Consider the following 27,518-nt stretch of genomic DNA (forward strand, 5'->3'; position numbering starts at 1 on the left):
GGAAGTAATGGCACCTAAATCTGGGATGGCCACCTCAAGTAAAATTTGACTTGGTTGAAAATAACATACTAGCTGAAATCCCTAGAAATAGATACTTTTTTTATGAGTAACAAACTGCTGAAGAGGAAAACTTCTACATATCTTATGAATATTTGTCTCTTCTGGCGGAAACATCTTTGAAATGTTACCGTTGTTAAATGTTTTTAAATTTAAGGTGTACCATATGTTGATTTAATATTTTTATATATCGCACTATGCAATAGATATATAATACATGCAATATGCAACAGTGCACCTCCATCACATTGTGTAATTATATATTTCTTTTTTGTAATGAGAATAAGTGAGATCTAGTGTATTCATAATTTTAGTGTTTATAACACAATATTGTCACCTATAGTCACTATACCTTAGATCTTCATGTCTTATTTACATACTAGTTGCAAATTTGTATCCTTGAACATCTCTTCTGTTCCCACCCCTGAACTCCAAGCCCTTGGTAACTACCATTTTACTTTCTGTTTTTATAACTTTAGCCTTTTTTTAGTTTCCACATATACAGGATCTCAGAAAGTATTTATCTTTGTCTGACTTATCTCACTTGGCATAATTTTCTCAAGGTCTATCCATGTTGTTGCAAACGGAAGGATTTCCTTCTTATGGCTTTCACATCTTCCTTACCCGTTGAAATGCTGCTGGGCACTTAGATTGTTTCCATATCTTGGGTACTATGAATAATGCTGCAATAAACATGGAAGTGCATATATCTCTTCAGTATCCTGTTTTCATTTCCTTTGGATACATACTCAGAAGTGGAGTTGCTGGATCATATGGTAGTTCTATTTTTAATTTTTTGAGGAATCTCCATGCTGTTTGCCATTGTGGTGCTACCAGCTTAAACACCAGTGGTGCACAAGGGCTCCCTCTTCTCCATATCCTCATCAACACATAATCTCTTGTTTTCTTGATGATAGCCATTCTTACTCGTATGAGGTGATATCTCATTGGTCTTGATTTGAAGTTTCCTGATGATTAGTGATATTGACCATCTTTTCATATACGTGTTAGCCATTTGAATATTTTTTGGAAAAATGTCTGTTTATTCTTCTGTCCATTTTGTAATCAGATTGTTTTTCTGTTTTTGAGTGGTATCAGTTCTTTGTATATTTTGGATATTAACCCCTTATCTGATACCATTGTTAAATTTTTAAGGATTGGGAGGTATAAGTTCTAGAATAAAGCTAGAAAGATTGAGTAATTTTCAAAAATGATGAAATTAGACCTCATGATAAATAGAAACTTTTTCAAGTCATTCTTTCATGTAATGAATTATCAAATGGGAATTTTGTGCTTACCAAATGTCAGATGTAAGGAAATACAGTGATAGACAAAACAGACTCAGTCTCTGACTTCTTGGAGTTTACACTCCATCGAGCCAGATAAATATTAAACAATCACACAAAAATATAAAGTTAAAAACTGATACATGAGATGTGGGAAACATTCAGGGCATGCTAGACACAAAACAAAATTTCAGTTATTAATTCATTTATAAAAAGACCTGCAAGTCCTTTTTTTGTTTGTTTGAAGTTTTTATTTAAATTCCAGTTAGTTAACATACAGTACTGTATTAGTTTCAGGTGTACAATATATTGATTCAACATGTCCATACCCCACCTGGTACTCATCACAACAAGTGCACTCCTCTGATAAAGGGTTAGTATCCAAAATATATAAAGAATTTATAGAACTCAACACTCCAAACATGAACTATACAATGAAAGAGTGGGCAGAATACATGAACGTTTTTCCAAAGAAGACATACAGATGGCCAACACACACACGAAAATATGCTCAACGTAACTCATCATCAGGGAAATACAGATCAAAACTACAATGAGGTATCATCTTACACCTGTCAGAAGGGCTAAAATCAACAACACAAGAAGCAAGTATTGGCAAGGAGAGAGGGGAACCCTCTTGCACTATTGGTGGGAATGCAAACTGGTGTGACCACTCTGGAAAAGCGTATGGAGTTTCCTTAAAAACTTAAAAGTAGAACTACCCTGTGATACAGCAATTGCACTACTAGGTATTTACCCAAAGAATCCAAAAATACTAATTCAAAGGGATACATGCACCCCAATGTTTATAGCAGCGTTATCTACAATAACCAAATTATAGGAACAGCCCTATTGTCCGTCAACTGATGAGTGCATAAAGGAGGATAAAGAGCATATGTGTATCCACACATACACACAATGGAATATTACAATACTACTCAGCCATCAAAAAGAATGAAATCTTGCCATTTGCAGCAACCTGGATGGAGCTAGAGACTATTATGCTAAGAAAAATAAGACAGTCAGAGAAAGACAAATACCATATGACTTCACTCATGTGTGGAATTTTAGAAACAAAACAAATGAGTAAAGGGGAAAAAAGGAGAGAGAGGCAAAACAAGAAAAGGACTCTTAACTGTAGAGAATAAACTGATGGTTACCAGAATGGAGGTGGGGGGAATGGGTTAGGTAGGTGTAAGTCCTTTGTTGTAGTTAATGGTGATATAGGAGAAATGGAGAGTGGGCCAAAAACTGAGAAAAGGGAGACTGAACTTCATTTGTTAATGCGCTATTTAAGTCATTGACATGGCACAGACATTGGACATGAAATCCTGGAAATTCAGATGGTAAAGCTCTCCTAATGCAAATGCCGTTTGCAAAATCCCCGTGATTTGTTTGAATGCTGCCTTCACGGATTGTAGTAGAAATGGCTTTTATAAGTCGATGACTTTAATAGGAAAAAATATCTTCACGTATGACTATTACCTAGAAGGTTCCCATTCATTACTGAGTAATGAAATCACAACTGTCTTCTTTCTACCTCTCAAACATCCATAGTACTTAAAAGTTGTTTCTTGCCAGAAATACCTCCCTTTTGGCTTTGCAATTTAGCTGTCATGCTAGATGGATTTGGGTTACATTAGCCATTCCTATTAAAATATATATTAGTTGAAAAATAATTCAGCAAAGTTATTTCATGTTTTAAAGGTATCAAAAGCAACTATCCACTCCTGAAGAATGAGATTATGGTTGTCAGTCTACTCCAGGATAGGGCAAGTTTTAAATAGTTTGAGGATTAGGTATTATAGATAAAATAAACCTGTCCTCTGTATTCAAGATGCTTGCTTATTAAAAAGAAAATGGATGTTTTTCTCATCTACATCAAAGAGAGACAGATTTAGAACTTCTAAAACTACATATTCAATAGATAGTACTTTTTTTGTAGTAAATAGAGGTGTAAGGCCATTAAATTTGCAAGATTTTCCTTTAGGGCTAAGTTGAATTTTAATATTAGTTTTGTTAGGGAAGGGGGACGTTTTGAGGAAGGGATTTTAACTTTCAAATATACACAAAAATAGAATGGAATGATGACTTCCCACGTACCCACTGCCCAGATTCAACAATTACCACCATATGACCAGTCTTGTTTTAGTTATGATCCTTCACATTGTGTCCCACGTTGCCCCCCACCCCCCTTGGATTATAGCAAATCTAAGGCACCATATCATTTCTTCCATAAGCACTTTGGAAATTTGTATTTTAGTAGTTATTAAAATATTTGGGAGTATAAATTGCTTCTACATAAGTTTGGAAACATTGCATCTAAAAACATTTGAACCAAAAAGAGAAGCTTTGCAATTGGATGTTCTGAACTGAAATTGTCCTTAGAAATCTTCAATGTGACTTATTTTTATGAATGAGAAAACTGAGGCTCAGGAAGATAAATGTGGTTGAAGTCTTCCCTCCAAATTGAGGGCAACCCACCCATTCTGTCCATGAGAATTTGAGCATTGCAGTGTGTGCAGCCACAGCAGTCCTTAGTCAGCCGCTGGCGTCTCACTGCTGTTACTGAGCAAGGCCTAATCTGTGCCAAAGTCTCAGCCATAGCATTTACTTTCTTGTTTTAAAATTAAAAAAGAAATTAATATTTATTTATTTTTGAGAGAGCCTGAATGGGGGAGGGGCAGAAAGAGAGGGAGACACAGAATCTGAAGCAGGCTCCAGGCCCTGAGCTGTCAGCACAGTCCGATGCAGGGCTCAGACTCACAAGCAGAGAGATCATGACCTGAGCCAAAGTCAGAAGCTTAACCAACTGAGCCACTCAGGAGCCCTGCATATACTTTCTTTAAACCTCTTTAGATGCCAACACTTTAAAAAACAAACAAGTAATATTTGGGCAAAGAAAATGTGAAATCTGTTACCAAGTTTAAGTCTTCCTTAAAAGCAGTCACAGTAAACTAAGTTTATTCTGAAAAAAATGTAGAACACATAAGGCATAAAGGAAAAAGTTAAAATTATATCATCTTATTACCGTCCTAAATGCATACACACATATATAGGTTATGTTGAGTACACAGCTTTGTAATCTGCTTCTCAGCTAATAGAATATAGTAAGCATTATTAGTATTTTTATAACATTAAATAATTTTATAAAATAATTTAATAGCTGCAAATAATCCATTGTATAAATATTCCATACCATATTTACCTACTCCCTTACTATTGGGTATTGTTTTTCAATTTTTTTCAAGTATAGCTGGCAACGGATGCTCCTCTGTATTTTGTGTTATTTCTTTAGAATAATTCTTATAAATAGACAAGGTAATAGCTTATATTAACTGTTCTTCCTGTTGTGATCTTAGAGGTTTTTTTTTTTTTAATATTAAAAAAATAGCAACATCCAGACTGAAGTATAAGTTTATTCTTTTGTGCTCGTGCTATTGTAGTAAATTACAGTGTAGAGGTAGTGTAAGTTTTCATTTATCACAGAATGAAGATATGAAGGGGGAACCTGGGTGGCTCAGTTGGTTAAGTGTCCAACTTTGGCTCAGGTCATGATCTCACAGTTTGTGAATTCAAGCACATCGGGCTCTGTGCTGACAGCTCAGAGCCTGGGGCCTGCTTCTCTGTCTCTCTGTTTCAAAAATAAAAATAAAAATAAAAAAAGAATGAGGATTTGAAGGGACTTTTCACCTGGCAAAAATAACATAAAAGTTCACATGAAGAATGCAGAAATAAGGCACACAGTTTTAAGCAATCCTAATCAGTTGAAAGTACCTCTCTATGTTGAACAGAAAACCTACTCCTTATAAATTATTTTGGCATATAAAAAGTCAACATCCTGTCCTATAAAATAAACCTTGATGTTTTTACTTAGTATATTCTCATTTCTTCTTAGTATATCCTTCATACACATACACACACACACACACACACACACACACACACTAAAAAGTGGATTTTTAGTTTCTTTTTAGTATATTCTCTTCTATTTGAAATATATATTTTTAATAGTTCCTCCTAATATATGTTTTCTAATTATTTACCTTTATGGATATTTAAAGTGTTTTTCTCCATGTAGGAGCCTGTCTTTTCATATAATCTGAATGGTTAGAATAATGGCGTTCCTTTAATGTGGACCTCATACGTCTGTTAGTATGGTCTTGGCTTGGAACACACGTTGTAGGGCATTGCTATTGGACTTTTGGTATTCATTAAGATCATTTAGGATATTGTATTCAGATCCTTTCACTGAAAGATATATAACTGATGTTTTGAACCAAAATGTGGACCTTTACCTTGATACCAGTTAATTTTTATTTTTTTGATATCAGTCCAACATTCTAACGTGCTGAGATAGTTTTGATTATTTGATGTTAGCTCTCCCTACCAGCTTTATGCTTTCTGTGCTTTATATAAATGCCTTAAGTCAAGAAACTGATAAATTTGTGAATAAAATAATACAGTTCATGTTAAGTTTGTAGAAATAGATATTTTTTATATAGTAAGATACCTATGGAGAGACGACTTTACCTTATTTTTTTCCAGATGATTTTGCAGTTAAATAGCCATTTTTCTGATACTGTGTATCAGATATTAATGGGCATTAGTGGGCTTTACATTTTAGTATATAAATAGTTATTTTTTCAATGTTTATGTACTTATTTTGAGAGAGAAAGGGAGGGGGTGTGTGTGCACATGTGAGGGAGGGAGGGGCAGAGAGAGAGAGACAAAGAATCCCAAGCAGGCTCTGTGCTGTCAGCATAGAGCTCAAGGTGGGGCTTGATCCCATGAACTCTGAGATCATGACCTGAGCCAAAATCAAGAATTGGACAATTAAAGGACTCAGCCATCCAGGCACCCCTACATTTTAGTATAAATCAACTTTTTTCAAACACTGTCTTGAAAAAGTACACAAAAATTTACGCAATTTGTTTTTTTATGCCCACACTCTGATGGTGATTCATGCTTTTAGTGAAACTTAACTTTAAACAAAATTTTTTTAAATGTTTATTTTATTTTTTTGAGAGAGCATGATTGCAGGAGGGGCAGAGAGAAATGGAGACACAGAATCGAAAGCAGGCACCAGGCTCTGAGCTGTCATCACAGCATCTGATGCAGGGCTCAAACCCACGAACTGTGAGATCACGACCAGAGCTGAAGTCGGATGCTCAACCGACCGAGCCACCCAGGTGCTCCAAGTGGACCTTAACTTTGTTCAATCCATGAACTATTAGAATCAGCTAATTTGTTATTTTATTTCTGTATTTTTTTCTTTTCTCTAGAGCTTTAAGAGACCAGCAATGGTAACTTAAGGTTTGTTTGTTTTTCCTTTGGGCTGAGTCAACCTGAGTGGTGCTTAATTAAAGTGTTCTGTCACCCCTATGAAGTACATTTTTAGTCATTTGGGTACATTTTAGGCACTGTAGATTTTATTCAGGGAGACCCTGAAAGAGTCTGTCAGTTAATTCAGAGTCACCATCAAATATTCTCCCAGCTTAGAATATTTTAAACCTCTAGTCAACAATAGCAAATGCTTTTATGGTTCTCAAATGGATACGTTTATGGTCTGAGACTAATGGACTTTGGTTTATTTCCAGAAGATCAGGGCATTAGATGGAATTCATATTTAATTGATAGCATAACTTTGATACATTATTCTATATGATAGATTCTACCATATTAAGTCATCAGCTTTTATGACATAAGTGCATGCCAATGATATGCATGTTCGTGCAAATGTGTTATGTTTGTGAAAACGTTAGAGAATGAAGAAGAGGTTTTAGAGAACATTAATTTTTTTCAGATGGAAGCAGACAAACTACAAGCATGCACACATGTGCATGAATGTGTATGTACTCGCATATGAATACCCCAAAAAACTAAAACCAAGTAAAGGTGGTCTATTGGCCCTGTTCCAGGCTCTGTTTACACACTATTCAGTGTTCATTGTTTGTTCACTGGCCTCCCTGCGTTTCACGCTAATCTTTCTTTTATTTTTAGAGAGAAATTGAGAGATGGGGGGCAGAGAAAGAGTGAGACAGAGAATCCCAAGCAGGCTCCACACCCTCAGCCCAGAGCCCAATGTGGGGCTCGATCTCATGAACCATGAGATCATGACCTGAGGCAGAATCAAGGGTCAGTCGCTTAACCAACTGAGTCACCTAGGCGCCCCCACATTGATCTTTCTAACACTCAGATCGTATCACCACCACACTTTAGAATCTTGACCCGTTCCCTATTGCCTGCACAAAGGTGTGCCAGCTCCCTTCCAAGTTGCTCAATGCCTTTCATGATCTCACTGTTTCTCCTTTTCCCCCATAATGTCTCATGGGATGTCATGTTTAACCACTTATCACCGTGGGCAGCTCTTCTTTATGTCTGCTATTTGAAGCCTTTGTACATATTGGGCATGTACGTATTGGGGAAGTCCTTCCCTTCCTCTTTCTACAAAATTCTGCTTCACCTCGTATCTTTCTCCATGAGGCTTTTACTGCCCACCCCTCCACAGTTAACCACTCCTTATTCTGCTGTATCTAAACTTCGTAGTACTTCTTTTGTTGTCTGAGAATGCGTCTACATGTTTGAAATCCAAATATTTATATGTTTGTCTTCCCTGCCAGGTAGTGTGTATCTTTGAGGTGAGACTCTCATTTATTTCATTTATCTTTCAAACACTTCATCTGTGCAATTAATTTTTAGAGAGCAATGAATCTGACACAGTGCCCAGCAAATAATAGGAACTAAATAAAATTTTCTGGAATTGAGTAAAAATGATCTTTTTAGATGACTCAGACATTCATGAAATACTGAGTAAAGGATTAGCATCCTAAATAGTTTATCCTCCTAACCTAGATCACTGATTATTCTCTGGCACCCATAGATGTGCTATGGAGTTTTCATCAGTAGAGATCTGATTGCCCCCTTGTCTAGCGTCTGAGAAAATTCCAGTGTGTGTGTGAGGTTCCTGATCATGGTTGACCAGAAGCAGCAGGCAAGGCAGTTAGGTGTTCACATACAATATTTACATTTTGAAAATTAGATTGTGTCATAAAATTTTGTTGGACCAAGTTTTGTGCTCTTTTCCGGGTCATGGGATTCAAACCTAGTTTGCCAGTTCTGTTTTGCTACTGCCTGTATCAGTCTGGGCCAAATACTTAACCTCTGCGTCCCAGTTTGTCCACTTGTTTGATAGGGGACGGGACCTCATAGAACTAGTGTGAGGTTTGAGTAAGGTTGACATAGTAATAAACGTTAAGTTTTTAGGACCGTCCTTAGCACAGAATAAAACGTGTCTTGGTGAAATGTGTTTAGATACACCCATCCAGCTTGGAGTACAGAGGCTTTGGAGGTAGACATTCCATCCTTTACTTACTGTATGATTAGGGCATATAAGCCTCTGCCTCTCTTCCCCATCTTAAAATGAGTATCATAATTTGACTTGCCTCATGGAGTGAGAAGTGAATATGAAGCATCCAACACAGAGCCTAGCTTATTGTAGGAGCTTAATAGATGCTAAGTATTATTACAATTGAAGGAGAAATGCCTGCCGTTACAATGACGGAAATTACCCAGGAGAGTAAAGAGGCGGCAACTTTAGAAAATGAAGGCCAGTTCTTTCTTAGCGTGTACAATTTTTGGGCTGTAGTTTTTATTTCAAGATGTGTTTGTTACAGAAGGAAATAGTTACCATAGCCCCTCCTCATCTGCAGGGGATATGTTCCAGGACCCCCGGCAATGCCTGAAACCCCGGGTAGTACTCAACCCTATACATGTGATTTTTTTCTATCCACAATACCTATGATGCTGAAGTTTAATTTAGAAACGAGGTACGGTAAGATATTAACAATAATTATAAAACAGAATAATTATGAAAATTTAGTATAATGAATAAAGTTGTGTGAATGTCGTCTCTCTCAAGATACCTTCTTGTACCGTTCTCGCCCTTCTTGTGATGAGGTGAGGTGCGCGACACAGACACTGACCTAGCATTAGGCTACTGTTGACCACATGACCAGACATCTGCTTCCTGACCTTAACTGACCGCAGGTAACTGACACCTGGGAGGACAGAACTACAGATAATGGGGGACTACTGGCGTTATTTGCCGGGTTTGGTCATCACTGTTGATGCTGTGTTGATGAGATCCGAGGTGCTGCTGAGGGTTGCCTGTAACTTCAAACCACAGGATTAAAGGGAGGAAGAGTCAGGGAAATGACGGCCTCAAGGAACTTTAACCGCTCATCGTGAGAAAGTTGATCCCCTTACCTAAGTCTGGGATATTTCTACACGGACGTGTCAGTCAAGAATTTGTGTGCTGCTGGGGGCAGTCCAGCCACCAGGGCAGAGTGGCCGGGGAGATGCTGTCAGCTCTGCGTGCCCCGGCATCTCCTTGGATGAGGCGACAGGCAGAAGAGACTGTGGCTTCGGCTGGGGCCTCCATTCCTAAGCATCTCTTACCAACACGGAGCGGCCGTCTGGGAAGTGCTGGCTGACGGGGGCTGCCGAGTCCCTGTCCTCACAGACTAACCTACGCTGAGCACGTGTGCAAGTTCCACCTTTAGCTTTAAATCCTTTCATTGCTTTCTCTAGTGGGGCATTTTTTTTTCCCCTAGAAATATTTTGGAAGAATTTCCTTTCCCCTCCATTTGCCATTTTTACACCTGGCTTGAAAACGGGTGTTAATTCCACTTTTTTTTGTTTTTTGTTTTTTGTTTTTGGTTTCTTTACATTGTAGTAGTTCTGTCTGAAAGTCCGTAAGCCAGGCGGGCAGCTTTATGACAAATCTGTGGAGACAGAACTGCAAATTCTGGCACACGCCCGGGTTGTAGCGTTGAGGACAGGTGAAAAATGGCCGGGTGTGTCAGATGTTTATTGTTCTAATTCAATCTCCTTCAGTAGTTCAGTCGCAGTTGACCAGAACCTTGCTGTGAGCAGACCAGCACAAATCAACTCCCTGGAGGTGTGGCAGTTCAGTGCCTCCCTGCCCTGCCCTCCCCTGCGCTGGTTTTGATGTCCTTGGGCTTCAGGTGACAAAGGATTCTGTCAGCCTGATGTTGCATCTGATCTGCCGCTAATGCCTTTCTTCCCCCCATAGAAGAAATCAGACCTTCCCAAAGCAGTAAGTCTCTTCTCTCAGAAGATGAATGGAAGGTGTTAGTGCTGACGGGAAATAGAAGGACTCAAGCCAATGTCACACTCTGGGTGTATGGAGATGAAGGAGTCACTGGACCAATAAGTCTTCGCAAGGACAGCCCAGAGGAGCTTTTCCTTCCAAGACGGGAGGATGAGTTTCAGGTAAACAAGATTGGCGGTAATACTGCCTTTTCAACATCCTAAATTTATTTCTGTAATACAGAAGGGTGTGACTGTGTGTGGAGGGGGGAGTGGCTATGGGGGCGTCCTGTATAAAATCTCTGGTCTGTGAAAATCCCCACGAGTTATCCTAAAGCCTATTGGAATCATCAGAGGAAACATTTTTTTCCTGACATATGTTATATAAGCAAAGAAAGTTGTAGAAGAAAATTGGTTCCCTTTCTTTCTTTCTTTCTTTCTTTCTTTCTTTCTTTCTTTCTTTCTTTCTTTCTTTCTTTCTTTCTTTCTTCTTTTGAAAATTGGTTTCTTTAAAGCAGTTAGTTTTAGACCATTGCCTTGAAACTGGCCCCATAAACCATCAGCCTCAACTCAAATTATAACCAGGTTATAAGCCATTTAGAAATTCTTCTGGTAATGAAAACCCGTTTTTTGTAACTTGCGTGTACTTTGAGATGTCACTCAGCTGAACAGTATGGATGTGAGATCCTTTTCTTGGCATCTTCAGAGGCCATATTTTGAAGCTCTGCCCGTGCCCATCGGAGTATCTCTCTTGGCATCAGAGAACAAGGGGCTGTTCTCTTGTTCCATGGGCCGTTCCATGGGCTGTTGTTTTGAGTGTCACTGGTTGCCTCTCCTAGTTCCTCAGGGCTTTGGACAAACTTCAGTTGGGACGATTACATTCCACTTCACTAATTCGCCCCCACCCCCACAGAGTGCACTGTTAAACAGCAGTTGTTCTCCTGGAGAATATTCCTTTTGTATCCTAAGGCTGGGTAGAGCATACAGAATGATCGAGGCCAACTCAAGTCACCAGGAAGCCAAGGCTGCTTGAGGCCACGGGACCTAGAAGTCATGCAGTCATGAAAGAGCACATGGGCTCAATGCACAGGCAGTCGTACCTTATACGACATACGCGTTTCAAAAGATTATTTGAGGATGATTGTTTAGAACTCAGAAGGCTTATGTGGTTAGATCCCTAGGCTACCCCACACAAGCCTATCATTACTCATAATGTACCTGTGACATATGAACTTATGTGCTGGTAAATCTGTGACTGGTTTTTCTGGAAAAATGTTCCCAGATTCCAATTTTAGAATGGATGGTATAGATTCTCAGTCTTGATGGCACTTTGGAATCACCTGGGAGCTTTAAAAACCACTGATGCCCGGCTCCACCTCCAGAGCTTCTGGATTGTTTTGTTTAGGGAGCGGCCTGAGCACTGAAGCTTTCAGAGGCTCCCCAAGTGATTCTAAAGTGAAACCAAGGCTAGTAGCCCAGTTATAGCACTAGACTGCAAATCTGGTGAGCAGGATTCGAGTCCTAGCTTACCGTATATTCACAGTGTGACCTTGACCATGTCATAATTATTTTTCTCCAGGCCAGCATTATTTTTACATACAGAATGGAGGCAATGATATCTGGCTTTCCCCCCAAATTTCACAGTGGTCTGCAATTTATAAGAGAAAGAGAAAATACATATACATTTAAAAAATTCCGTTGACCCCTAAGGAATGTAGTAAATTGATTAAGAAGAGAGGCGTTGGAGTCATGGAAGCCAGGTTCAGAGCCATATTGACCACTCGTTAGTTCTGTGACCTGGGACAGATCGCTTCACCTCATCAATCTTCAATTTCTTTCTTAGTAAAGAGTGGGAGCGAGGTAATACTACTAACTTTAAAGAAATGTTTGGGAATGTGCGTCTCGGGCTCTGCCCCTGGTAGATAGGAAGTACTCTACTAACTACAGATATTGCAGCATCAGCATGTTTTCTCCTAGCTTCTATTTACTGTGAAGTGCGAGCAGGGACTTACCCAGCTCCAAGCTGCTGCCTCAGGGGCAGAGACTCAGGGATGGATACGAAAGCTCCCTAGGAGTCAAAGGCCTTGTGGACCCGGACCAGCAGCACGGGCTTCACCCGGAAGCTCGTTAGACACGCAGAATCTCAGGCCCCACACCACGTCCACTGAATCGGAATCTGTATTTTAACAAGATCCCCAGGTAATCTGTGTATACACTAATGTTTGAGATGCACTGGTCTAGGGTTTAAGGAGCGATGGGGACTCTTGGTAGTCTGAGAACCTCAAGTTAGGACGAGCCAGCTCATTCCTCTTCATTCTCACTTTTGTGGGCATTGACTCCCTTGTTCTTTTTCACTGGCATCATCTGCAGCCTCTGAATTAGTCTTTTATTCTCTTTTCCTTCCTTCCAATTCCAAAGTGAACACATGGCTTTTTTTTTTTTTTTTTTTTTTTTTTTTTTTTTTTTTTTGTGAGAACAGTGTGACATTTCTGGTCAGACAGGCTTGGGACTGAGTTTTACTTTTGGACCCGTGTATCCAGCTGTACGTCTTTAGATACATCACTTCACCTCTTGGTGTCCTTAAAGGGCCTTACTCTTCACAGAGCTATGTACAGATTGGAAGAGACCATACATACCTAGCACTTGCCCCCTGGCTGGCGCGTAGTCGAGGTCATTGCATGGCAGTTGCATTCTCCGGAAATAACAGGAAGGCAGTCATGAAGTCGTATAGTCCTTTATGTTTTCACTTAGAATTTATGGAAAGAGAAGGTTTACACTTTTGTGCTAGTAGATTTTTGGGGCAGTGAAAGTTTACTTAATGGCCAGCTTAACTTTCAGAGAGAAAGTAGGCCGACAGTTTGGGATAGCTTCTTACTTCTTCTGGTGGGAAGAGCTAGCTTCTGCGTTTGCCACTGAGACCAGCTCTGGGAATGAGAAAGTGGGGGATTAACAGCCTCTTTTCCTCCCTCCCAGTCAGTGCCAGTCAGTGCCCAGTCAGTGCAACTGCCTCAGGGCCGGTCTAGCTGCTGCAGTTTATGGGGGAAAGTGGTGGTGGTGGACCCTTAAGAGAGAGAATTTCTGAGTGTGGAAAATGGGCATGGAAGAGGAATGCTGATGGCTTCTGGGTCACTTGACTGTCCCAGCTCTTTTGGGGTCTAGTTCATAGATGGGCAATGACAGAAGTCAAGTATAATATGCAAGTGCCTACTTCTATTCATATCTCTAGTCTGTGGAGGTAGGTGAGCACCTGTAGTAGAAATAATGGCAGTGGCTATTATTTAAGCTATTAACCAGCAAGGTGGTATATTGCCTTTTTTAATCCTCACAGTTAAGTGTCCTGGACATATGTTGTTATGCTGAAAATGTCTGCTTACAAATCTGTCTCTCTTACTAGACTGTAAATTCCTCAAAGTTAGGGACTGTGCCATCATTTTAATCTTTGGATACCTGTAGACTTGCACAATGCTTACGTTACACATTTATTTAGTTAACTTGAAAATTGCATGCAGGAGACATTATGTCTGTCCAACAAATAAAGAAATTGAGATCCAGAGATATACGATACCATATTTTATTCAGGTTACAATAGCCAGGATACCAGTTGAACTCAAAATGATCCCAAAGCTGATTCTCTACAATGCTACCTGGATTAACAAATACTCTTGGGCCATGTCAGAAACTAACCAAGTATACATACACTGTGGGCAGCTTTGTTTCTTATCCTTGAACTTTGAACATCTACGTCTTAGCTTGCAAGTCAAACAAGAGAGGATTTTCAGAGTAAAAGCAAGTTCTAGACTCACTGGTACTTTTCCTTGAGTGTGTAGAAATAGCTATATTTAGCTTTGATGAAAGTTGCTTTTTTTTTTTTTTTCTTTTTAAAATAAGAGCCCATCTTTGGGCTCAGCTCAGAAGATGTTGGCTTCCAATGAGAAGTGTGTGGTAATCAGAGAGCTGAGCATATGTATGTTCTTTATCTTATTCTTTCATCTGACTCCTTCTGCGTATTTTTAGTCAAGTCTCATGATGTTTCTGCTTCATATTCTGTCTGTGGAGTCCACCAGTGGCTTCTTGAGAAGACTTCATCGCTAGACTCTGAGGGGGTCCCTGGGAGCCTTCCAGTTATTAGGAAGAAAAGATGCATTTAGTAAGAAGAAGAAAACAAAATTTTTAATATGCTTAATTTGAACATTCTGCTAATTGTTTCTTCTTTGCATTTCATTCAGGTTGAAATAAGAAGCGTTGGAAAGATCTATAAGATCAGGCTAGGACATGATGGGACTAGCGAGCAGCCCGAGTGGAGCTTACAGAGGGTAATGGTTTTTATTTTGTGCTTAATATTTACTCGATTATGAAAAGAAGGAAGCAGACTTTTTAAAACAATGAGAAAGATAGCATATTTTCCAATTGTTGTAAATAATGTGAACAAATTTTTTTTGTTTATAACATTCTAAACAAATATGGCTCATCTTTGTGAGGTTTTTAAAAATAGTATTTTTGTAATTATATTTGCAAAGGCAATCTGTGTTCATGGAAGATCTGAAGAATACAGTAGTATATAAGAAAAAAATGATTTGTTCCTCATTGATCATTAGATGACCACTGGGGTTGTTCATTTTCTTCCAGTCTTTTTTCTATGAATCCCTCTCTTGAACTCACTTTCTCTCTACATACACATACTCATGTGATTATATATAAATGTATATATTACATACTTGAACATATGAATGTACGAATATTATACACACACACACACGCACACATACTCACACATTTATATATATTTTGTTCCTTTAATGAAATTGAATCATGCTATGTATTACTTTGGGATTCTGTCTTTTCTTTTTTCTTCTTTCTTTTTTAGTTAATCATGGCAATAATGACAGCAGTAATAATGTGTATGCTAAGTTCTTACCATATGCTAACTGCTTTACAGATACAACCATATTTTTGTTGCCTAAGCAACTCTTTGATTTAGGTACCATTAATGTCCTTTTTTTATAGAAGAGAAAACTGAGGCTCCATAAAGTGAAATAATTTGGCTGAGATGACTTAGTAAAGGTATTATTGTATGTTACACTACAAGAATGGAGATATTTTTTAAATTAAAAACAATTCTATTTGAGTATAGTTGATACATAATATTACCGAGATCTTAAGCAATATCATTGGGCCTTAAGTTTGTTTTCAAAAATAGATGGCAATTAAATTTTTAGAAGCCATAAGGTTTCTGTATGGAAGCATAATTATTGTGGAGATGCCGTGGTTCGATTTCTATAACATCTCTGCTTTCTAGCTTTAAATACTATGTCTGTCACTGATTCATTTATAGTACATGATATATTATTCTAACATGTTTGAGGTTTAAAATTTTTAATAAGTTTGTTAGAATCTAGCAAGTCTATCATTTTTCCATTTAAAATGTTTCTTGGGGTGCCTGGGTGGCTCAATCAGTTAGCATCGGATTCTTGATTTTGGCCCAGGTCATGTCTCCCGGTTTGTGAGATTGAGTCCTGTGTAAGGTTCCTTGCTGACAGCAGGGAGCCTGCTTGAGATTCTCTCTCTCTCCCTCTCTTGTGCCCCTCCCCTGCCCACCCACCCACACACACACACTCTCTCTGTTTCAAAATAAATAAAGTTAAAATAAAACGTTTCTTAATCTTATCTGTGATTTTTGTTATGTATCCTTGATTGTATTTTGAAAGTAAATGAGAAAATGTCAAATCTGCTGAAATGTTCATTGTTGCATTTCTTTTTTTTTTTTTTTTTAATTTTTTTTTCAACATCTATTTATTTTTGGGACAGAGAGAGACAGAGCATGAACGGGGGAGGGGCAGAGAGAGAGGGAGACACAGAATCGGAAACAGGCTCCAGGCCCTGAGCCATCAGCCCAGAGCCCGACGCGGGGCTCGAACTCACGGACCGCGAGATCGTGACCTGGCTGAAGTCGGACGCTTAACCGACTGCGCCACCCAGGCGCCCCCATTGTTGCATTTCTTAACACATAACTAATATGATGAAAACTAGTCTTCTTATAGTACAGGAACAGGTAAGTATGTTCCAGTCAGTTGGACAAGACGTATTTTCTGATATGCCCTCCATTGCGCTAAATGCTGTAGAGAATGGGAAGAGGCTGTATGTTGGCTGTAAAGTTTCTCTGTTCAGCAGCATTCAGTGGTTTCAGAGGACACACAGAAAGGAACCCTTTAAGAGGATGCAAACCTCCACGGAACCTGCATAGTCTCACACAATTATGAAATCTGTCCTTGTGAATTACTGGGAAAGGGAAGTCAGATGTTTTAGGAAGGAGCTCCCGTGAGCTAAGTTGGCCTGTCGTCGCTGGTGGAGCTTTGCTGTCTCTGGGCCTCGAAGTGAGAAGGCTGTTCAGAGGTGCAGCAGTAGTGATCCTCCAGCTGGGGGGAGGCAGCCCCAGGAAGGGCGCTCGGAGGAGGGTGTGCTCAGTCCTTGGAACCAAAGGAGGCATCGCCCACCGTTGGGTTGGTGGCACAGGTTTCTGTGAAGAGCGAATCCGTCAAATCAGCACACGAGTTGAGTGACTAGACCTGATTGAATCACCAAAGTGATGTGGAATGAGGGAACTCGTCCTGTGACTTAATTTAAACATGTTTTCCACTTCAAATTAACTTCCTATGTATGAAAATATTACAAGAATGGAATAAAAACTGACTTTACTCAGAGCCCCGTTAACAATACACCCCATTTGCTTTATCGTTCTCCGTTGAAGTATCTGTGTGTGTGTCTGTGTGTAGTTTTTAGTCATTTGAGAGATGGTTACAGACATGCTGCCAGCGCCCCTTAAGTTTTCAAGGTTTGTTTCCCCCAAACAGGGATTCAGTCCAGGATAGTGAGTTGTGTTTAGTTGTCCCGATTCCCTAATCTCCTTCAGCGTGGAAGGATTCTTCTGTCTGTCCTTGTCTGTCGTAACCTTGATATATTTGAAGAGTACAGGCCTATTACTTTGCAAAACGCCTTTCAATTTGTGTTTGTCATGATTAGATTCAAGTTTCTCATTCGGGGCAGAAGTTCCAAGAAGGGATGGTGTGTTCTATTCAGTGCCTCACATCTCCAGGGACACAGTACCATTTCTTCCCGTTCCTGGGGATGCTCACTTGGACCAGTTGGTCAGATTGGTGTCTATCGCAGTTCTTCAATGTAAAATTCTGTGTATTTTGTACTTATTAATTAATGATTAATTAATAGTATTCTGTGGGGAGACACTTTGTTCTCATAAATTTTTCACCCACTAATTTAACATCTATGGGAGATTCTTGCCAGAATCAATTATTGCTATAATGCTTGCCAGATGGGGATTTTTCTGATTCTGTCGTTCATTATGTGGCATTCTACTACAAGGTACAACTTTCCTTTCTCCCCCATTTAAAAATTTTATTTAATTTGTACCAGCATGAATTTAATGGACTATTATTTTGTCTGATGGGTTTAAACTGTTTTTTATCATCCGTTATTTTGATGCTAAAATCATTCTCCATTCATCCAGTGGGAGACCCTTCAAGCTCCTATCTCCTATTTCCTTGCCTGTCACCATCCATACTCTGAGTACTTCTTTGCTTTCTGGCACAGAAAGATACTTCAGGCTCATCTAATGCTTTCTTCTCTCCAGCCCTGGTTTCTTTTAGTGGGCAATGACATTTAGTATCTGTGCGGGACACCCAGAGAAGGTATTTGGCCCTCTCAAGCCTACGTACGTCAGCCCAGGGCCGACTTCTGGGGTGAGAGCCTGGCCCTGCCCCTGCTTTCACAAGATGCCCCCGGTAAGTAGTTCTGTGGTGAAATGAGTTTGTGAAACACTGAGTTTCTCATTCCTCTCTTGGAGGTTTGCAGTGCATGTAAATACAGTGAAGGCTCGGAGATGCCCTCTGGTAAAGAAAACTGTTTAACAGCCTTTCCAAGCTAAATTCACCATGGGACCATATTTTTCAGGTAAAATCTATTAACATTCCTTGAAATGAATATTGTGCATTGCTGTAGAGACTTGAGGCATTTGGGGGACAATTGAGGAGAAAGACATGACCAGGAGGCAGCAGAAGTGGGACACACTCATTTTATTGTGGGAGGCCTTGACGAGTTTGCATCTGGGGAGAGTCCCTCGTGGCAGGAGTCTGTGCAGACAGGCGCTAAGGTGTGGTTGCTACTCAGAAGGGAAGGCGGGGTGGTAAAGGGACCCCCAGGGGAGAGCAAGATCTGAGGAGAGGAGGTTTATGTGCCTCGGTTTCCCAGCATAGTGGAGAGTCTCTGCCACAAAGCTCCAAAGGACATCAGCAGCAGCTTGGGGCCTCGTAACCTCGAGGCCCTATATTATCAATAGGGAACAGCCGTTGGGTGAGGTTTTTTGGGGGTGTGTAAATCAGGCCGGGTCTAAATGGCTAAAGACTTGTTTGTTTGGGCTATCTTTGTGTGTGTGTGGGGGGGGGTAAAAAATCGTTTGGGCTTTTAAAAAAATTTTTTTAATGCTTATTTATTTTTGAGAGGGGGGCAGAGCATGAGCAGGGAAGGGGCAGAGAGAGAGGGAGACCCAGACTCTGCAGCAGGCTCCAGGCTTTGAGCTGTCAGCACAGAGCCCTAGCGGGGTATGAACCCACAAACTGCAAGAGTCAGACGCTTAACTGACTGAGCCATCCAAGTGCCCTTGGGCTATTTTTAAACTTATGAAATTTGAGTTTGCCACCAGCAGCTTTTGAGCTAATGAGCCTCAGCCTGCAAGTAAAGAAATAAACAATCTAGGAATCAATATCCAGAGGCCATCTTTGACTCAGTGATGTAACAGTTACACACCGAGATGTCTGGCTTATATTTGTATGAGTCTAGTCATAGTTAACAATACATAGGGGTCTATAATTTATATAATTTAGAAAATGACTAGCTAATGTGCTAATCCACTCTTTGAAAATCTCCAACCCACAGAGAATTCTGGGAGAGGTGATCAAAGTGAGACCCCAAGGAACTGCTTTTAACCTAGAAGCAGCTAGGTGAATTATGGGATTCTGAAGGCATATCTAAGAGAAAATGATGAACCCACCAATAGGCCTGGTGCTAGTCATTGCAATGTTACAAAACTAGAATAAACCATAGGTTCTGCTTTCAACCTGGGTAGAGAAACAAAATCACGTAACATCCATATAGTGATTAGAGGGTAGTATAAAGACCCGAACAGCCATAGATTTCAAATAAGAAAGATACATATGTGTCCCTTGAGGAACCAGGAAGGCTTTGTGAACAGGAAGCCCTTGGACAGTGGAGAGGTGTGAGTAAGGGCAGAGCAGGGAGAGATGGTGAGCGGAAAGTTATTTGGAGATTGCCTATTTCAGGTATCCGCGCTGCATGTGGAGTCTCATGAAAAATAAGTACATATATATGTAAAACGGCTTTTCCCCAATGAGAGGGAAAGTGTCTATTTGCAAAGCTGAAGTAGTTGTATTTCAAGGGTCTTTGGATAGCCTCGATTTTGTCAGACACAAGTTGGCTGGCATAATTTAGGTGGAGTCAGTTGATCAATACACATCTTTCATCATCATGTCTTGCCTTCCTACTCATGCATGTACAAAGAATTCTGTGTGCATGACAACCATCTTCTGTCTGATAATTAAACTCTCGCTATTATCTGTTTTCTATTTCACGATTGCACTGGAAGTTTATCCCTATGCAACCCACAGTTTTATTCATCTGCATGCATGGCCCAGTGGAACAGTTTAGTAATCTTTGTATCATCTATATATTCCTCTTAATCAATATTTCCCTTTTCTTAAAGGGCTTTTCCCTTTTCCTTGTCAGGACTAGTATAGTCCTAGTCAACTTAACTATACTTTTGGACAGATCAGGACCACGGTAATTTTTCTTTTGTATCAGTGTGTCCGAGTGGAAGGAAGAGAGCGACAGGTCTCTCTTTTGGACTTTGGCGTTAAAACAGATAATCACAGAGATGCATAAAGGCACACACAATTGTCCTCATATTCAAAGTCCTTCATCAAGTACTGTTAGAGCACCCACTGTGTGCAAGGGACTGGGCGAGGAGTGTGAGCATGCCAGTGTGACAAAGATGTCGTAGCGGGCCTTTAAAAGGTTTGTTGCACGATTAACCCAGCTATAAACCAGATTGTGGTTTGGTTCTTCTTAGAGTTTTCATTTTAATTGTTATATCTCAGTGAAAATGCTTCGCTCCCTGCGTTTGTCTTCCAAAAGATTTATTGAAGGAGCTAAATTGATTTCTCCCCTGTCTCAGGTTCTGAGCAGAAAGGTTGGGTAGCCTGACTGAGGTGTTCTAACCTCAGTGTTGAATTCTGATGTGTTAACTAAGACATTGTAAATACCGCCGTGTGTCTGTTCCAGTCAGCTATTTTTAGGGCACATATTTAACTACTTAGTTGACATTTCTTAAAGGAATCCAGGAATTTTAGGTTTCTAAGAAACCAAAAGTGAATTTTTATGTTAATGTTTTCTTGTGAAACAACTAATATCTGCGTCTGTAAGTCAGCAGGGAGAGCTCAGCAAATGAACTTTAGTTTCTGTTGAGGCCATTCTTAAAATTGTTTCTGTTCATTTATGAAATTAAGACAAATGCTGAAGATTTTATATGACAAAGATACTGTCATGCCTTAAGCACTTGGTTAATTTATTTGTTGTAAATGGAAATGAGTGTATGTTCCCATGGAAAAAATATTTTGGGGAACTCACCCTTTTTCTTTTCCCACATTTATCCCAATATAAGGTTTGGCTTTGAAGCTTAATATAAGTGCATTTTTTTCTCTGCTATACTGACTTTTTTTTTTATAGTACTCACATTTGGCAACTCTGTATCAGAGCAAAAGCAAAAGTCGGGGCTTTGGATCTTTTTAGTAGAGACAGAAGTATAGTAGATGATGCCCCAGTCTGAAAGTCAAAAGGAAATACTGTTTTCAGCAAGAAAATAGTTGGTTCTGTCATGATCAAAGGCTGTCTTTAGTGGACTGAGAAATCTGAAAGTCTGCCTTTATTAGGGTGTATGCCATGAGGGTTTTCCCCCGTCCATAAAGATGCACTGTTTATAGCCAATAGTTTCTGGTGATGAACCATGAGAGCACTTAAGGGATGCTATTGTTTAAGGGAAGCCAGTGCTTCCGGCAAGCGTTTGTTGAAATTATTCCTGGTGTCCAAGTTAAAATGGGTGAAAACATGCTTTTTCACCTAACATGTAGAGTTTGAGAGGGATTGGCTCTCCCATTCCATGATGCTCTAGCAGTTTGGGGCTGTTAGTTTAGTGGTGGATTTTTGTATCAGAGTATGAACGTATTCTTTTTCCTTGATCATACTTTGGTCACCTTTCTGGAGGGAGGTCTGGCTTGCTGTATCAGCCATGTTAATACACTTTAACCAATTGTGCCCGTCAGCTTCCAGAATGCTGATGTAAAGTATTAATCCAGGTCACTGAATTGATTCCAGGTAACAGATAGATAGCTCAGCCCTAAAATAGGATGGCTATAACTGAAGATAATCACATAGTAATTAATTTTGAATGTGGAGAAAAAGATAAGAATTTATTTTAGGAAATACTATTGTGTAAAACTAATAATTATTTTTTGAATCTTGGGGTTTCTGTATTTTCTTCCCTGGAATTGGCTTTGACTATTTAAAATTGATGTAAGAAATCTTAGATGTAGAGTCCAAAGGCCTGATAGATGTTTAATTTATAAAAAGTCTTTTGTTCGTCTTTTCTCTAAGTTTTCCCTGTTGTAAAATAGGGCTCAGAAATAGTTACCCTCCCTCACAAGCTGTGAATATCAAGTGAAAAAATGAGACAGGACCGTCAGAACCTTTCATTCCCCACCCAGCTTGCTTCTTCCTCAACTTACTTGTGTGAGTAGATGATGTCAGCATCTACCTACTTATCCAAACCAGAAATCTATATGTTTTCCCAGATTGTTTTATTTCTTTAGCTTTCAGAATCCAGTGCCTGAAAAAATCCCCTCTTGCTCTGTCGCTAAAACATATCTTGAATTTGTCTCTTTTTCTGCATCTTACTATCATCCCTTTAGTCCATTGGTGCCATATTTTCTTTCCTCTTCACCGCAGAAATCTCCTAAAGTAGCCTTCCAGCTTCTTCCCTTTTTCCCCTGATACCCAGTTTCCCAAGAGCAGCCAGAGTGCTTTTAGAAACATCAGTCAGGTCCTGTGTTCCCCATTTAATTTGACTGTTGCCTCCCTCTTTGGCCACCTTTCCCAGCACCCTACCCTTGCTCATTACATTATGTTTAAGCCACACGGCTCTTCTGCCTCAGAGTGGCCTTTTGGCACAGTCCAAGGTAAGCCCCCAGTTTCCCTCAATCCTATGAGCCTGGTTCATTTTCTGTACAACACATTACTTAATCTTATTTTTAAAATGTATTTGTTTACTCTCCGTTCACCAGAAACTGAGCAAAACATGAGAACAGGAACTTTGTGTTATTCAATGTTATAACCCCAACTACTTGAATGGTACCTACATTCTAGTAGATGTGGGATAAATATTTGTGGAATGAATGAATGACTAAAACTCACTTTGGGTTTATGTAACAGATATTTATAATATACGTGAAACCCTTTGTAGATTGTAAGTGTGAATTGAAGCGAAATCATACAAGCTTGCTTGGTGTTTAAGGAGTGGGAGGTAATCTTATACGGCTGAGCCTTGACGGATGTAAGGGGCAGATGAGGAAACAAAGCCTGGACGGTTTCGGAGGCTTGGCCAGCTCTCATAGAGTTAATCGCCCAGTCAAGGCCAGAGGCCCTCCTCCTGACTCTTGGCCCACTGCTCTCTCTTCACATGTCTGGGCTACTTCTGCAGCATGTGCTATATATGTGCCTTGGATAAATTGGCTCAAATAGAATAGCAACTCTCTGGATACTTCTTGGTTCTTCTGCGCCTTTGAATTGAAGTGGGTCATAGGTTTTGGTGCATTTGTTGTTATTTTTATACTACTACTCCTTGATATGATACGATAACCTACTTGATACCAAGCTCCAGGCAGTTTTGAGATTAGCTAAACCAGGTAAGAAATTGCTTTCTTGCTTTATTTTCTTAAAGTTGAAATCATCCTATAAATATTTCCAGTTCTTTGTCATTTTTAGTTAGTTCTTCACTTCAGGGTTCTAGAAAAGAGCCACAGAAGAGAAAGAGCAAGTTCTAAAATGCAGTAAGAGAAATGGTTGTTTTTGAGGATTTTCTAGTTCAGTGAACAGCAGGAAGCTGTTCTCACAAAATCTCCAGTCAAATGTTTAATCTCAAAAGGCTCCAGCAGTTTATAGAAACATCCTAAAAGTTGTGCCAGCTTATTTGAACCAAAGATAATTCATGTATTTGATAGTCCCCGGTCAGTTGTAAATACCATAGTCCATCCTCCTTGGACCGTCCGTGTAACAAATAGGGTGTTATCACAAGGAACAATACCAGAAATAAGGAGGCTCAGAGTCAGGCTTCAGTTGGAGGCTGGTTGGCAAGAACGCTTAAGAGTTCTTCTCTGACAACAACACGTTTAGACCTTACTATGTTTTCGTGTTTCCAACTCCAAAAAGGAAATACTAATGACCGACGGTACATGCTGCCCTGTCCCCAGGGCCAGATCTGGTATAATACTATGAACACTTTAAGTGCCCCCAAAGTATATCGGTGACTATTTGCTTTTATTATTTTTTCAAGAAGCATGGTCTACATTGGATACATAGTAAGAGTAGAGGTATTACACACTTTTGTGTTTTGTTTTATAGAACAAAGGTTTATGACACTTCAGAGTAGGATTTCTAAAAGCATTTTTCGCAACTTCTGTCATCCTGATACGTCCTTATTTTATATCCAGGGTCCAGCAGACAACTAGCCACAAGTGGAGTTCTCAGAAGGGGTTGACATTGGTTGTATGTCATTTCTCCTCCAAGAAAAGATAAGATTACATTTGGGGTTACACAACATATGTGAAGAGTATTTCATAAAACAAAGTCAAATATATGGGGCGCCTGGGTGGCTCAGTCGGTTGAGCATCCGACTTCAGCTCAGGTCATGATCTCGCGGTTTGTGGGTTCAAGCCCCACGTCGGGCTCTGTGCTGACAGCCTGGAGCCTGGAGCCTGCTTCAGATTCTGTGTCTCCTTCTCTCTCTGCCCCTCCCCTGCTCATGCTCTGTCTGTCTCTGTCTCAAAAATAAATAAAACATTTAAAAAAAAATTAAAAAAAAAGGGGAAATGTAAATATAGATGGTGGTAATTTTTGTTGGTTATGAATGGCATTTAATTTCAATCCTGATAGGCAAGAAAGAATGATGTAGAGCTTGGGGGGGGGTGGCTTCTCCCCCTGCCCTTGTCATCCCGTGTAACCCAGTCACAGTGGTGACCCTACCTCTGCCCCACCTGGATCCGACTCCTACTCTACTGGGTGTCCTGGTTGGCATTAAAGATAGGCATGAAGGCCAGATGGGGAAAAGGCTACTGGGCCATCTCTGAAGGGCTAAATAGGTGTGACATTAGTGGAAGAGGTAAACCCGTGGAGAGGAAGGAGGGCATTTGCCTGGTGTTACAGAGGATCTGAATGGGAACCACCTCAGAGAAAACATGCAGGGATTATCCAGATAGGAATCCAGGAGACTAGAGGTACTAGAGAGCTTTCCTGAAGGGGTAGGATGGGGGGGGGGGGGCGGTGAGAGGAGAGCTTCAGAATTTTCACTCTTGAAGTTAGGGATTTTGCCTTTTGTTTAGACCTCTTGACCGATGGGCTAGAGAATTCAAGGTAGGGCCCTGAAGAGAGGAAGCGGGAGAAGCTACCTTAGATTGGCTTAGGGGAGGAGGAGTTAAGGAGGCCTCTGTCTGTCTTCCCAGATAATCTAGTCAGCTCTGCCAAGTAGAGCAGGAGCCAAGGATTTAGAATAGAAATCTCTTCTGGGGGGGCCTGGGTGGCTCAGTTGGTCAAATGCGACTTCAGCTCACATCACGATCTCCCGGTTTCTGAGTTCAAGGCCCGCGTCAGGCTCTGTGCTGACAGCTCCGAGCCTCGAGCCTGCTTTGGATTCTGTGTCTCCCTCTCTCTCTGCCCTCTCTCTCTGCCCCTCTTCTGTTCGCATTCTGTCTCTCTCTGTCTCTTAAAAATAAAAAAAAGTTAACATTAAAAAAAAAAAGAAATCTCTTTTTGATAATAAAGAACTGAGCTGAAGTTTTCCTTGTGCAATCTCTAGGAGGACGTTAGAGAGGAGGAGCCACAAATAACCCCAAATAAAGGTTAAGAATTCTGAAATCTAGTATCTGTGATTAATTGTAATAATCCTTGTCCTCTTCCTCCTAGTGCCACAACCACCTCCAAGCATTTATTGAGCACTAAGAGTATCAATCATCACTTTTAGACTTTTAGTGATTATACCGTAACAGTGTAGATAATATTATTATCTCAATGGAGGATATTGAGGTTTTTGAATCTACAATAAACCATTCCCAATATCACATAGCTAAGCACATGGATCTGAAAAGAAGTGGTCTGACGCTTACCGCCACCTGGGCAAGTCAGATGTTCAGGATGAGTGTGTGTTTCAGTATTCCTGGATATAGTAACCCACACTTGCGAAAACTCTGCTGTGGGAAATAACTTTCTATTTCTCTTTTCTACAAGGTAATTTTATCTCACTTTATTACATAAAGCACTCTGGCTCTAAAACATTCAGTCTTCAACCCGGGAAGATAGAAGTACTCCAGTTTTGCAAATGAGGAAGACCACAGGTCGTGTAGGGCTTCTACCCGGGGCTGTGTAGCCACCTAGTAAGTAGCAGGGCCAGGACATAAATGGAGGTCCTGTGATCCAAGCTTGGGTTTGTCCCACAGGGCATATGTCCTTCATGTGTCCTGCCATCAGCTGCAATGTGACTGAATTCATGCCTTGTGATCTTCCAAGAATTTTGACCTTTATACTTTAATAATTGGCATTTGTTACTCACTTCAATACTTCAATAATTTAAAAAATATTGTATTACTTTATTACTTTAATAATCAAAAACAATTGTGACAAAAACAGACATGAACACAATAAGATCCATAGATGTATGTGTCTCTCTTTCTTTACCTATATCATTCTGTTCAATTATTGAATTATCTATTATCAACTAGGTATCTTTCTATCTCAGGATTTTTGACCTTAGCACTTTGACATTTAGAGCTGGATGATTTGTTGTGGGGTCCGTCCTGCGCATTGTAGAATGTTCAACTACTGTTACCCACTAGGTAGAAGTTGCATCCTTTCAATTGTGACAACCAAAAATGTCTCCAAATGCTGCCACATGTCCCCTGGGAGGACAGAATCTCACCTGGTTGAGAACCACTGCCGTATCTCTGTGTTGTATAAAAAAAACAAAACAGGAGCACCTGGGCGGCTCAGTCGGTTCAGCATCGGACTTTGGCTCAGGTCACGATCTTATGGTTCATGGGTTCAAGCCCCGCGTGGAGCTCTGGGCCGACAGCTCAGAGCCTGGAGCCTACTTGAATCTGTGTCTCCCCTCCCCACGCATATTCTCTCTCTCTCTCTCTCTCTCAAAAAAATAAACACTTAAAAAAACCAACAAAACAAATTAACTTAGATTTGTTGTTTCTTATTTTTGTGGCATCACAACTCTGAAGGTAAATGAAACTCATTCAGAACCCTCACCCAGAGGCTTTTCAGTGGAGTTAGTGCGACTGCACTCAATTAAGTAAAATGACTAAGACTCTCTCAACAGTCGGTATACTTCTAAGGATGAGGGATGGTCCCAGAGCCTCAGAAACCAGAGGCTTCTTGCCGGTTCCACAGAGAGTTTAGTGTAGAGGAAGAGCCTGTTGTAGTTTGAGGTAGAATGATCTTGTAAAAACCTTTTGCTTCGTGGGGAAGGCTTCAAATGCAGAATCCAGAAGACTCCCTTTTGCCTGCTTATGACCCTCATTTATCTGAAGCATCCGCTAGGTTCCATCTGAAATTATTCTCATTTTAATCTTCACATTAGCCTGCATCCCCATAGAACTTAATTTCTTTTAATGAGTGTTTATTGAAAGAAAAGTGTTTATTGATATGATG

At 40.1% G+C, this 27,518-nt stretch overlaps 1 protein-coding gene across 1 annotated transcript in view; it reads left to right on the forward strand.

The window, feature by feature from the left end:
• RP1 (RP1 axonemal microtubule associated) overlaps positions 1-27,518 on the forward strand; it is a 261,683-nt gene that overhangs the window by 159,972 nt on the left and 74,193 nt on the right. The window contains 2 exon segments of the mRNA XM_045049704.1: positions 10,441-10,640; positions 14,684-14,770. Coding sequence (XP_044905639.1) covers positions 10,441-10,640; positions 14,684-14,770 — 287 coding nt within the window.

The sequence above is a fragment of the Felis catus genome, chromosome F2, assembly GCF_018350175.1.
Source record: "Felis catus isolate Fca126 chromosome F2, F.catus_Fca126_mat1.0, whole genome shotgun sequence".
Taxonomy (NCBI): domain Eukaryota; kingdom Metazoa; phylum Chordata; class Mammalia; order Carnivora; family Felidae; genus Felis; species Felis catus.